Here is a 13,657-nt window from a genome sequence, read left to right on the forward strand (position 1 = left end):
CGTATGCGATATCTAGAGAGAATGAAAATACCAAATGAAAGTATAGATAAATAATATTAGATAAAATGATTTACTTCATTGCATAAATTGTTTCTTTTTTATTAGTCTATCGTTTGAATTGTGTCCTATGCTAAGGAACATTTTATTTTACAAATATTTAGTACATTCAGTAATATAAATGTTTTTCCTTCTTTCATAAGTATAGTTTTTTAAAGGTTTTCACTTTTGGTGTGTTTACATATGGATTGCGTCAATAAATACAGTATTTGTTATTATTTGAAAAATAAAAATTATAAATCTATAATGTTATGGTCTATTGAAATAGAATTTTCTTATATCCAAATAACAGAAGTTATTGCGTTTTTTGGGATTAATTCAAAAAGAAAATGCTGCCAAAAATAACTTTTAATCAAAATTCTTCTCATTCGAATTTTCGATAACTGTTTAAGGATGGATGATTTAGGGCAAATTTTGAGTTTAAATAACACCGAATTTGACGTGTTTAAAAGGTGATGAGTGTAATGCACCTCTATTTATTCCTTCATTTCGATCTTTATGCTACGAAGAGAATGATGATACGAAAAAAGCAATGGCCTGCTTAAATGAAATAAACGGCCAAATGACGTGACGCTGAAAATAAGAAAAGAAAGAAAGCGGCATCTTGAACAGTAATTTTTGTGGACAGTATTAACACATTCAATTGACAAAACACAAGCCACACGGTTTTCTTAATTATGTATATATATTAACCTTAGAGTAAAAAATTAAATTAGACGAAACAAAAAATAATACGTGAAATGATTAGAAATAAAGTTTAATTAAACAATTTATAAATATCTATTTAAAAATTATCTATTGAAAGATGATGTATTTATAAAAATAAATTTCGGATGCCTTACTTAAAGAATCAAACATCAAAAGAGACTACGTGTTTGTAATCTCGATCAGGCAAATGCTTGAGACGTAAAATAAATTTAAAATTATAGAAGGGATACATCTCTAATTTCTTAATTTTTATCATGTTAAAATATGTTTATTATCATATTGTATCTTTTAGCCATTTCCAACATCCTGGTAAATTATAAATGAAAACATTTGTTTACACCTTTGGTTAGAATGTCAGTTTCTACTTTGTGAAGTAAGCCATACAATACGAGTAAAAAATGCAGATTAAATTATTTTATGGAGAAAAAGAAACATACGAATAAATTTAAAATAAAACTACCTCCTGATATTTCCAAATGTATTTAGCAGCCAGTAGAGTTTACTTTGTTTACAACTGCTATAAATTCGGTATATTTAAAAAAGGCGTTTGTGGCGGTGGTTGCAGCTTTGGACAAAAACGTATTACCCCTACTCAGGCAACCACAGGAGGAGGGCCGCCAGTTGCGTTGTGCGTAGTTGTCATTTGTGTATTGCTTGCAGCTATTATAGATGACGTAAAACTGCTTGGTACGGGCGAGTACCTTTCAGAATCTTTATTATCCGAGAAGTACGAATCTTCAGTTGGTATGGAAGTCGAAGGCGCAGCATGACCGCTACTTTCCTTTACAGTGCTACTGTGCATTAATTCGCCATTTGATGTTGCATTTGGAGAAGGCAAAAGTTTTTGTGATGAGATGGCTGAAGGTGGGGGGTAATTGATAAAGCTGTTAGAACTAGATTCACTAAGGGAGCACGGCGATGTTGCTTTTGTCGTAGCGTTATTGTGTGCTACATTTTGCGCGCGTTTGGAATTTTTCATTTTTCCACAAGGAATGCATAACATAGAACAATGTTCCTTTATCTTAGTTAAGTGATCCAAACGATATTCATTAACCCACTTGGCCTTCTTTTGCTTAGTTTGTTTCACATGTTCTCCCTGCGCCGTATTTATTAGCTGATGCATGTGAGATAAGCCCTCTGGTGTCGTTGCCCCGCAACGCATACAAATACTACAACGGTTACAGCTCCAACGACCTTAATGAACATGAAAAATATTTTGAACCATAAAATACTGGTGTAAAGATTTAGTCTGAACTTACCGTCAGGAACGGTCTTAATTCCAAGACAATATATGTGAAAACCTCTGTCACATTGTTCGCAGAACAACATTTTATTTTGATCATGTCGACGTTTGCACTTCACACAGCATTTACAATCGGCGCATTGCCAATTGTAATTTCGAACGCGTAAACTCATGCGATGTGGCATTTCAATGCAGCTGGGGTGAACTGAAAAGGAAATTAATTTTTATTTCAAAAGACCAAGAGGATTTATATCGCTCCTACCTCTTCGTCTACAAGTATAACATTGTAGAAATAATTCGGGCACATTATTGAGATTACGATTATGTGGACGTAAACAGACTTCACACGTTGCCAATGATTCTTCACCGTTGGATGATTCATCAGAGGACGATGAAGAACACGACGATTCGGAATCCTGCAATTTAATAAAAAATTATATTCAAAACATGTAGATATATATTTTAAAACAAAGTAACACTTACTGTCTCCGATGAAGACGTATCACTCGAGGAACAAGAATCTGTCGAACTTGTCGATATCACTGGTGCACCAGGGAGCAGCGGTACCTTAAATTCATCAGCACTCATATTTCCAGGTTGTCGTGTTCGCCGTAGGCGACGTTTTTTGTGTCGTCTGCCCGGCAATGATTTATCTATCTCAGTCTTGTTATCAATACTCTCTATAGCCGAATCTGTGTCAGAGCTGTTATTACCACAGTCTTTGCAGGACCACATTTGAACAATAGGGTCTACAACCGTATTGAGTGGCATACATCTAAATTGAAAATAAAATAGAAAACATTTCTTTGTAAATAAAGGGTGATTTTTTTGAGGTTAGGATTTTCATGCATTAGTATTTGACAGATCACGTGGGATTTCAGACATGGTGTCAAAGAGAAAGATGCTCAGTATGCTTTGACATTTCATCATGAATAGACTTACTAACGAGCAACGCTTGCAAATCATTGAATTTTATTACCAAAATCAGTGTTCGGTTCGAAATGTGTTCATTCACCGTAACGTTGCGTCCAACAGCATTTTTGAAAAAATACGGTCCAATGATTCCACCAGCGTACAAACCACACCAAACAGTGCATTTTTCGGGATGCATGGGCAGTTCTTGAACGGCTTCTGGTTGCTCTTCACTCCAAATGCGGCAATTTTGCTTATTTACGTAGCCATTCAACCAGAAATGAGCCTCATCGCTGAACAAAATTTGTCAAAATTTGAACACATTTCGAACCGAACACTGATTTTGGTAATAAAATTCAATGATTTGCAAGCGTTGCTCGTTAGTAAGTCTATTCATGATGAAATTTCAAAGCATACTGAGCATCTTTCTCTTTGACACCATGTCTGAAATCCCACGTGATCTGTCAAATACTAATGCATGAAAATCCTAACCTCAAAAAAATCACCCTTTAGTTTAAAATAAGGTCTACCGTCGTATTGGGAGGCATACATCCAAAGTGAAAATAAAATAGAATATATTTGTTTATAAATAGTTTAAAGACCATGCCTACCGTAATTCATCAGATGAATAGTCGTGATATTTCTCACAAAATTGGCCTGGAACGAGAGATAACGGGTAATAAATATCTCTTGGCCTTGATGGTTCCCAAATCCGAGGTTTAAGCAAAGTCGGAGGTTGAGAAATGCGCTCCGTTTTTATAGCTAACGCAACTGCTTCAGCAACTGGACGGTTGGGTATAGTAGATAAAGGGGCTGTAGATGGGCAGGGTTTGTTAATGACCAGCGTTTGAAGATCGAGGAATGACAATCGTTCGTCTTTGCGCCTGAAAATTGTCTGTACCATAACCTAGAAATCTTTTGATATTCATTGTAACTTACGTTCTGTTAAAGTATGAGTTCCATTTGCTAGTAGATAACATGGCTCTTTCGCGAGCTTGTAAACCTCTTCCAGCCACATTGAGTCCAAGTGATTTCTGTTTAGCCTCTATTTCACGCAAATGTTTTTGCCGTACAAAGTCCTTATACTCCTCGTACTTTTCATAGAAATCTGTATACATTATGTCCAAAATGTCGGAAGCCCATACGGCCGTGATTCCTAAATCACACATTTTTTCAGACACCAGCCCTTTTTCTTGCAACCAATTTCTCTCTTCCATATCTACTTGACGGCGGGGTAAATCGGGATATTTTCTCTTGAAGCTTTTAATTCCCAAGTACATTGCAACCTGTTCTTGTATCATAAAGGTATCTCGATTTTTTGAGGGACAACAACCTTTCGGTGGCGGCCAATCATATTCTGCTATAGATGCAACTGTGAAGTCGGTGCTTAAAAAAATAATTAAAGTTACTGCATTGTAAGAGTAACGAATAACACAAGTTGTACATACTCTTCAGCAACGCAAACTTCCATTTTCTTTTTTTTCGTTGTTTTCTTGGCGGATGCACTATTTTGAGCTGATGCCGTGCTATTCGGGTCTATAATGCTCGTATTGCTGATAATGGACGACTGGGACTCCTCATTGGTAAAAAAATCAGGTTGGCTACAAAATAGTTTAGTTATAAATAAATATTAATAATATTATTAAATATTATAGAACCCTATGTACCTTGAATAAGAAGGAGATTGTTGTTGTAAACTGGTTTGAGACAAATCGGCGCTCATACGGGTGTCTTCTTCAAAAACTTGAGGAGACTGAAAATATATTAAAAAAAAATTAGTCTATAAAAGAATATCAATACCTTTTTTGCCAGTGAATGATAATATTAAACTAATAAGCACGCTCTATTTTGTCGTAAATAATCAGAGTGCTTATAATCGCTACGGATTGAAATAAAAATAAATGCCATTCAAATTTAGGCTTAGCTATAAGGCTCTGACGGTTGACATTTTTGATTTTATTATTGACTTATTCTGTGACAGAAAAATGTTACGTACCGGACTGAAGAGTTCTTTAATCCTCTCAGGATCAGGGGTATGCTTAAGGGCTCCTATGCAACGTGGCCGATTCATAGCTATAGATTTTACACTTAAACTATCACGACTAATACCATGACTTCGTTGACCACGACCAATACTCCTTCCGCGGGATCCCCGAACACGTCCACGGCTACGGCCTGGTATTGCAGGCATAGAAGAAGAACTGGCTGAGTCATCTAGAAATAGAAACTTTCCGTAGTTAATATTTTATTAAAGTGGTATTAAACTGCATTGGCGAACCTTCAGAGTTATCTGCTCCACTAACATCGTCCGCCGTTTCTTCTTCTTGTGATGCAACTGATCCAGGTTTATAAACAGTTGAAAAATTGGAGACCCTTAATTGCTGTGTAGCTATTATAGAAGAGAAATCGTTCGGTTTGAATATCATATCCGGTAAAGGATCTGACGACGATAAAATTGTTGTGGGTGGCAACATTGAATTATGACTATTACTTCCAATATTTGCACCATTAACACTACAATCAGGAATAACAAAGACGGGGCCATCGTTTCTCGATGTAGCTTCTACAGTGGTAATTGTGTTCGTTGTGCTCCCATTGCTATTGCTTGATGATGAAGATATAGTCAAATCAATTTGGGAAGTCATTGAATGACTAACACTATTTGCAATGTTTGTAATATTTTGAATTGTTGATGAACTATGAAAGCTGACAGACGATATAGACGAATTCGATTCGTGGAAGTGATTGAGTTCATTTTCAGAACCTGTATCGTTTGATGTTTTCTTGTTTTCCAATGACAATGACGATAAAGGCTTACTTTTTGATGTTTTAAGCTCACTTTGAAAGTTTATTGGCGTGTTACTTCTTCTCGATGTTCTCAGGGGAGTTCGTAAATTTCGTTCTCTTTTAGGTGTTTCTATAATATTCTGTTCACTTTTGTTATCTTCTGGGCCTCCCGATGTTGCAATGTCGGTAATAAGAGCAACTGGTTGCTCCGCATCGACCATGTCAATTGCTAGTCTTTTTCGTAACAATTGAACTCTGCGTGCTTTGCAATCCTGTCTATTGTCTGAATTTATTGTATGTTCTTCTTTGGCATTTTCTGAGGTTAAATTGATTTCCGATTTTTTAGGTCTTCCCCTTTTTTTTACAATTGGAGTAGAATTTTCATTCGAGTCAATATTAATTTGAAGGTCTAAACTATCGTTCGAATTTGTTTGAATGGCATCTGTTACTTCGTCCATAGGTATAGGTAACAAATGTTCATGTTTTTGTTTACGCAACCGCTGATGATTTTGGTATCCTGTTGGAAGATATTGTTGTAAGGCATTATTTTTTGTATTTAGCTGTTCGCTTTCATTTTGTATTTTGCGCAATTTAGAGGGTGTTTCTATTGTCTTTTCCGACATTGCTGTACATATAGTCTCTGAAACATGACATTCCTGCGAAACAGGTCGTTTCAAATTTAAACTGTTGTTATTAAGGCTCAGTAAACGGTTTTCCTCTGAAACATTTAGACCATTTAGTGTTTGTAGGTTTTCGTTAAAGATAGTATCATTTTCATGTCTGTCGTCTATGAAACCACGAGGACTCCCTTCCGGAGTGTCAAGAATTTCTATGGAGTCTATGATATTTTCGACGGAGTCTTTCTTTGCACTAGATGGTCCTACATCCATACAGCCAACTGATGAACCGTTAGCCAATAAACGCTCAGCCAACTGGGGATATTTAAGAGAAACTGATGATTTAGTTGCTACCATAGGTTTAGGTTGTAATGGAGGCAGTGCTGTGTTATGCTGTGTTTGTTGTGTCAATTGTTGGGTGTTTTGTATTACAGTGGTCTCTCTTTGTAGACATTCTAACAAAATATTTGTTGAAGGCACAATTGTATTTGTTACCATTGGCGATTTCTCCCTGACATCGTTATCCTCTCCTTCGCCATCATTATAGTCAAAACGGTGCACTGGTGAACTGCCTGCTGACGATGTTAAATCAACTGTATCAATAATATGCCCAATTTTCAACGATGCTTTCCCGTTTAAGTCCATTTCCTCATTAGTAATAAAATTGGAGGAATCTTGTGCATGAATGTTTGTGGCGTTTTGAAACATTTTTGGTTCATGCTGATCCCTAAGTGTTTCATCTATATCCATATCATCGGAATGACGCCGAGGCAATTCAGGTTTAGTGTTAGCATCTGCATCCAGACCAATTTCTTTATTTTGGGTACAATCTGCATTATCATTAAAGCCGCAGAACTCTTGAGAATTACTAGATTCCCCGCCGACATTATCGACATTTAATAGATCGAATTCGTCTGCAACATCAACCACTGGTAAAGTGATCGTATTCTTATTTGATTTTATATCCGTGTCAACGACAAATTTTAGTTTTTGTTGTGGAGAGCCAACATTTTTCGGCCCCAATGAAAACTGGGGCCGAATTACTGTATAAGTGAACGAGTAAAATCGTTCGAAATCTCTCTATTGTAATTATGTATCTTTTTGTTGAACGGGGATTTTCGAAATTTAGGAACGCGAGTATTTAAGTCGTTCATTATTTATCAAAACTTTGACAAAAAAATTTATAAACAAGGGGCATAACTTCCATTAAATACAAGTTGAAATACCTTTCGATACGAAAGCGCACTCGATTACGTATGCGGCAATACGGCCCCTGAGCCCGAATACGCCGCCACTCAATCTCGATGTCTTTTATTTTTATGCAGGCTCTTGTATAAATGCAAAGTCTTATTAAACGTGGCAGATAAATACTTATCAGCCGCCTACCTTTCATCAAAAGTCATCGTTTGATAAAAGTTACGAGCAGCGAGTTCAGAAATACGCTGCTGGTCAACTTAAACCCTTCAACAACAATTGGCCAATAGACCTAGAACAATTTACGGGAAGCTGTCAATTCAACAAATCCTGCCGTCCGTCTGTGCAAGCCAGCTAACAAATTGAAAACTACGAACTGGACTACAATCGTTCCTAGAATATTCAATAAGATCAACATCGCCTACTAAACAAAAGAAGATTCGTTTAATTTGTTTTCAGAAATTCAGCAATAAACATACCTAACTACTTTTCTCACTAGGATTTCCAGCCACTTACAGAATAGGGAATTGTTTTTATTGCTATACTCTTATAATTAACTAAATTTTTTTTTACCTTTAATTCACCTTATACATTTCTAATAATAGTGATCAGAGAATCAAAACACTTGTTTGTCCAAGTACACCAGTTATGGAGTGTTCATAGACTCTAAAATGTCGGTAAAATATGCAACCCGTCATTAATTCACAAGTTTTTTGCTGAGTAAACACAAAACAAACACAAGCGCAGTACCAAGGACAAATGCTGGATAATGTCATCTATCCCGGACATCAAAATATCCAAGATTGACATTGCTTCGTCAAACGAGGTAATTATATTTTTTTTTACTTTTTTATCTATTTGCTAAAACTCTCCTGTTGCTCTTTCAGCGCTAAAAGGGAGCAAATTATGAGCAGCAATACTCCAGTTTGGCAAAACTATGTCGTCCGGCACCAGTCGAAATGGATAAATATCTACGCAGACTGCTAAAGGATATTCAAAACTGCTGCTGCCAAATAAAAACTGACGAGCCGCCTACCGTTCAATTAAAGCGAGTTCAGGATTGCCCCTCTGTTTACCTAAAGCCCCTCAACAACAATAGGCTAGCAGACAGAGTCAAGTTTACGGGAAGCTGTCACTTCAAAAAATCCCTGCCGTCCGTCTGTGCATGTAAGTTTGGTAGCTGTGAAGGAATTACAGCCTCTTACAGAATACCGAATTGTTTTTTATGCCATACTTGTATAAGTCACTAAAGATTTCTTACCTTTAATTCATATGGTTAGAGCGAGTTCAGGATTGCGCCTCTGTTCACCTAAAGCCCCTCAACAACAATAGACTAGCAGACAGAGTCAAGTTTACGGGAAGCTGTCACTTCAAAAAATCCCTGCCGTCCGTCTGTGCATGTAAGTTTGATAGCTGTGAAGGCATTACAGCCTCTTACAGAATAGCGCATTGTTTTTTATGCCATACTCGTATAAGTCGCTAAAGATTTCTTACCTTTACTTCATATCGTCCAATTCTTAATAAAGTAATTAGAGAATCAAAACATATGTTTGTCCAAGAATTCTAGTAGTGGGATGTTCGTAGACTCTAAAATGGTCGCTAGCTAGCATATGGAATTAGTCCTTAATTCACAACGTTCTTGCCGATTGACCACAAAACAAATCCAGGGCCTGTACCAAGGACAAATGCAAGGGCCGAATTACCGCATGCGTGAACGAGTAAACTTGGGTCGCAATTCTCCACTTTTGTAAATCGATTTCGTCCGGAATCAGCTAAAATTAATAATAATCTAAGCAGACTGCTAAAAGTCAACAAAAACTGCTGCAGCCAGTGATCAGCCTAATACCGCTCACCAAAAGTCACCGGTCAATGAAAGCTGAGCTCGAATATGCTGCCACCCAATCTCGATTTCCTTCATTTATATGCAGGCTCTTGTTTGAATGCAAATAAAGTCCTCTTGAACGTGGCAATAACTTTCATTTATTTGTAGCATACAGCTAAACCTATTATTGCTAAGTATGGCGATCATCTTACTACCGTCCACCAAAAGACACCGTTCAATGAAAGCTGGGGCCGAATTACAGTATAAGTGAACGAGTAAAATCGTTCGAAATCTCTCTATTGTCATTATGTATCTTTTTGTTGAACGGGGATTTTCGAAATTTAGGAACGCGAGTATTTAAGTCGTTCATTATTTATCAAAACTTTGACAAAAAAATGTATAAACAAGAGGCATAACTTCCATTAAATACAAGTTGAAATACATTTCGATACGAAAGCGCACTCGATCACGTATGCGGCAATACGGCCCCTGAGCTCGAATACGCCGCCACTCAATCTCGATGTCTTTTATTTTTATGCAGGCTCTTGTATAAATGCAAAGTCTTATTAAACGTGGCAATAACTTCAATTTTTTTTATAACACACAGCTAAACCTATTATTGCTAAGGATGGCGATTATCTTTGAATTAGAAAATGGTTGGTTTTGTTTTTGCCTGTAAACGATGCTTGTTGAAATTCAAATAGTCCGTTTTTCACACTCGTATTTGATATATTTTTATTCTAATGTTAGATTCTAACAACCACGGAAATGGAAAGCTTTGCCCCATCGATGATGTATAGCGCCAAACTCAAATTGTGCAGGGACTATACAGTCATGCTCCTCAATGAACGAGTATATTTTAAATTGTACGGAGATAATCGCTTGTGCAGACGACTACGTGTTGCTGGCCCGAGGTAGGTTTCTATCAACGATTAGAGAAAGCATGGAAGAGTCATTGAAATGGCTGGAGGACCAACACGAGGAAGGAGCTGGTGCACTTCACTCGTAGATAAAAGATACTGTAATTCAGACTTTTGACGCAATCACCCAGCAAATTGGCATAGTCCTCGATTTGAAGCTATCCTGAAGAGGAATACGGAGGAAAAGCGCCGTAAGGCACTGTGTGCTCTTTACTCCTGTTGGTGGATGTCTTTTAGCAAGTGGTAGTAACCAACAAGATGATTTCTTCGATATATATGGCTTTTGTGAGACTAGTATTGACCTATGGAGTACTGGTATGGTGGAGGGCCATGTAAAAGAGAACTTTTACGTTGATACGAATACATATTTGGATTGCGCAATTCGATCGAATTTTGTACTCCGTTGCCAGTACTACGAGGGAATTCCAGAAGGTCCCGAGTCTGGCCAGCGTCGTGGTCACAGGACGGAGGAGTTACTGGCCTTTGATAAGAGGTCGATGAGTACCTTAACAGAGGTCATAACAGGACACTGTGCCATAGGCCATGACTTCTGCAGGAGATGTCAAGATGAGGAGGGTACTATTGAGCACTTGCTCTGTTCATGTCTGGGTCTGCAGGGATGCAGACTCCCTTTTTGTGGAGGCGGTTCCTCTGCGATCTGCGGCCTAATCACATTCGATAGCGTATTCGTTTTTGCTTCGAACATATTATTGATACGAACACATATTTGGATCGCGGTATTCGATCGAAATTTGCTATCATTTTGTACTGCGTTGCCAGTATTAAAAATAGAATTAGAATCAAAACAAATAAGAAAACTTAGTCGGCGGCAGTAAATGAAAATAAATATTACATGGTTTTGTAAATCTAAATGCAAAATTACTCTTTATTGTGCTGTGTTGGTGGATCTCTTTCTTAGGAAGACAAAATCAAAGATTTCATTACCAAACGGAGTAAATTTCTTACAGCGCTTCGATATACGCATGTGGTTGATTTTGCAAATGTATGGAGAGGAGCAAAAAGCAAATGATTTTATGTGCGTAAAAAGTTTTCTGCGCGACAGCAATATCAACAATTAAATCTTTTGATCATTACAAGCTTCCAAAGTTGGAAGTGGTGAAAAAGTGGCAGAAATACAATGGCTTCTAACAGGAGTTTAAAGTCATGCATCGATTGAAAACGATTATGGCAAGGTTTCATATATTTATCTTCTTCCAAGCTACACCGTCACCGAGAGTAAGGAATGAAACTTCCGCAGTTTTTTTGTCCCTTAGTCTGTGCGCAGTATCTTATTGTGTTGCTGTTTCATTAAGTTGACCGGAATTAATTGTTGTTAATTAGTTTATGTTAAATTTGGCAAAAATAGTATATAAATCATTCTTTATAATAAATAGACAAAAAAGGAGAAAAACACAACCAAAAATTTACGTTTTTGCATTCTTATGTGTACAAATAAATGCTTAAACAATCAAAAGAAAGCCTTCTCGGCGACAACAGAGCAATCGAATATTTCGAAAAACGCAACTCGATATCGAGTCTCATGATTCGAAAAATGTACAATTCGATTGAAAAATCTCGAAATCGAATGCCGTGATTAGGCCCCTGTGTGATCTTGCGAACGTACCTCTGGGAGGTTTCCTGAGATTTGTTGGCGGAATGGGATGGTTTCGCCGGAAGGTGCAATAGCCTCCGGTGAAGGCACATACGTGCTTGCGTGAGATGCGAGTTTTTTTAAATCCTTAAATAAATTATTAATTTCGTAAATAAACTAATGCATAGACTTAAAATGTCAATCTCGATGTTTTTATAGCTTAAGATTTAATCATATAAAATTATGTCTAATCTGATCCAATTAGATATACATAATTATATGAAATTATATCTTGGACAAATTTGAAGTCAATTTTGTCTAAAAGTATAAAATTTTATCTAATTGTATTTATTGTGCCACATTAAATCAAATTTGATCTGATTAGAGTGGGTTGATTTTATTTAAGAAATCTTATAATGAACATTTATGAAATTTTGGCACTTTATTCGCATGAAAGTGAAATCTAGTACAAACCAGAATAGTTTCTATATGAATAAAGCAATTACAAGCTGATCATTTTACCAAACAAATAGAATGTTTTTAAAAGTAATAATTCGTCGACATACATGGTAAATAATTATATGTTGATCGTTTAGCAACCGAATGTGATGTATTAAACATTTTAAAATTTTCGTCATGCATTAACGAGCGGATATCTATTGCAATTTGTAGTAAATCATATATATACTCCTAAGAACTAACAGTGACAAATGTTTGGTTTCAATTTTTTTATTACGTAAAGCTAAGTTTTTTTTTGTTTTTGCATAAGGATTACATTATTAAGTCTTACATGTCTACAATATACAAAAGCATTTTGCAAGTGCCTTGTAGGTTATAATACAATTCCGTATTAAAGGAGGTTTTTAACTAAATGTTACTGAAAATAAGTTGTTTCATTTTCAGATTGATTTAATGGCTATAATATTCTGTTTACGACATGGGTTATAATTTACAAAGTATTACGGGTTTAATAAAGTGCTCGAAAAATAGATCAAATTATATGGGACCTATGTTTATGGCAAAAAATAGTTGTTGTGGTAGCAGTGTGTTGTACACTGAGGCGAAAGCCCTTGCCGATGAAGGACTCCATCGGGTCAATACGGTTCGTAGCCGAGACGATTTTTTTTTGTAGAATATAAAACTATTTCTTATAAAGAAAATTTTCAATAAATTAGTAATGTTAATTCTTATAACGGGATATCCAGAGATTTATCAATATCAACAAACATCCACATCGGATGCCATATATAGAGAGAATGAAAATGCCAAATGAAAGTATAGATAAATCATATTAGTTGTTAAAATGATTTACTTCATTACATACAGTTTTTCTTTTTTTATTAGTCTATCGTTTGAGTTGTGTCCTATGCTAAGGGACATTCTATTTTACAAATATTTAGTACATTCATTAATATAAATGTTTTTCCTTCATTCATAAGTATAGTTTTTTAAAGGTTTTCACTTTTGGTGCATTTACCTGAGGCGATAGCCCTTGCCGATGGAGGACTCCATCGGGTCAATACGGTTCGTACAACCGGCTGCAATGGGAGAGTCCGATTAAATTGTTTGAAACCGCAAGATAATTCCGCCACTAATAGTAATTAATTGGTTGCGTGTAGGAGTGCTCAACATTCGATAGAAAAATTTAGGTAGACAAGTATTCCAATTGTCACAAAAAAATTTGACGCCGAGACGATTTTTCTGTAAAATATATAAAATTCTTTCTTATAAAGAAAATTTTCAATAAAATTAATATGAAAAATATTTGATAACGTTTATTCTTATAATGGGATATCCAGAGATGCA

The 13,657-nt window shown here is 36.1% G+C and overlaps 1 protein-coding gene across 3 annotated transcripts; it reads right to left on the reverse strand.

The window, feature by feature from the left end:
- Positions 1–69: 69 nt before the first annotated feature.
- LOC131997179 (supporter of activation of yellow protein-like) lies at positions 70–13,613 on the reverse strand. 3 transcript variants are annotated; one of them, XR_009398102.1, is made up of 11 exons: positions 5,199–7,560; positions 4,917–5,134; positions 4,588–4,673; positions 4,369–4,521; positions 3,860–4,306; positions 3,532–3,804; positions 2,492–2,783; positions 2,271–2,424; positions 2,025–2,213; positions 1,226–1,959; positions 70–630 (listed from the first exon to the last, which is right to left on the reverse strand). XR_009398102.1 is itself a non-coding variant. In XM_059367691.1 (11 exons), the coding sequence occupies exons 2-11, from the start codon at positions 6,163–6,165 to the stop codon at positions 1,358–1,360; spliced, it is 3,381 nt and encodes a 1,126-aa protein (XP_059223674.1). In that variant the 5' UTR covers positions 6,166–6,224; positions 13,329–13,613; the 3' UTR covers positions 70–1,357. The 3 variants fall into 3 exon arrangements, 2 of the variants coding, with proteins under 2 accessions (XP_059223674.1, XP_059223673.1); XM_059367691.1 differs by adding an exon at positions 13,329–13,613 and having other exon boundaries at positions 70–1,959; positions 5,199–6,224; XM_059367690.1 differs by having other exon boundaries at positions 70–1,959.
- Positions 13,614–13,657: the final 44 nt, after the last annotated feature.

Source organism: Stomoxys calcitrans, chromosome 4 (assembly GCF_963082655.1).
Source record: "Stomoxys calcitrans chromosome 4, idStoCalc2.1, whole genome shotgun sequence".
Lineage (NCBI taxonomy): Eukaryota > Metazoa > Arthropoda > Insecta > Diptera > Muscidae > Stomoxys > Stomoxys calcitrans.

Coding starts and splice junctions, on each gene's coding strand:
- LOC131997179 (XM_059367690.1), bottom strand. CDS start 7,074: ATGGATATAGATGAAACACTTAGGGATCAGCATGAACCAAAAATGTTT. Junction 3,805..3,859: donor AACTCATACTTTAACAGAAC/GTAAGTTACAAT, acceptor GACAATTTTCAG/GCGCAAAGACGAACGATTGT. Junction 2,784..3,531: donor TATTCATCTGATGAATTACG/GTAGGCATGGTC, acceptor TTTTCAATTTAG/ATGTATGCCACTCAATACGG.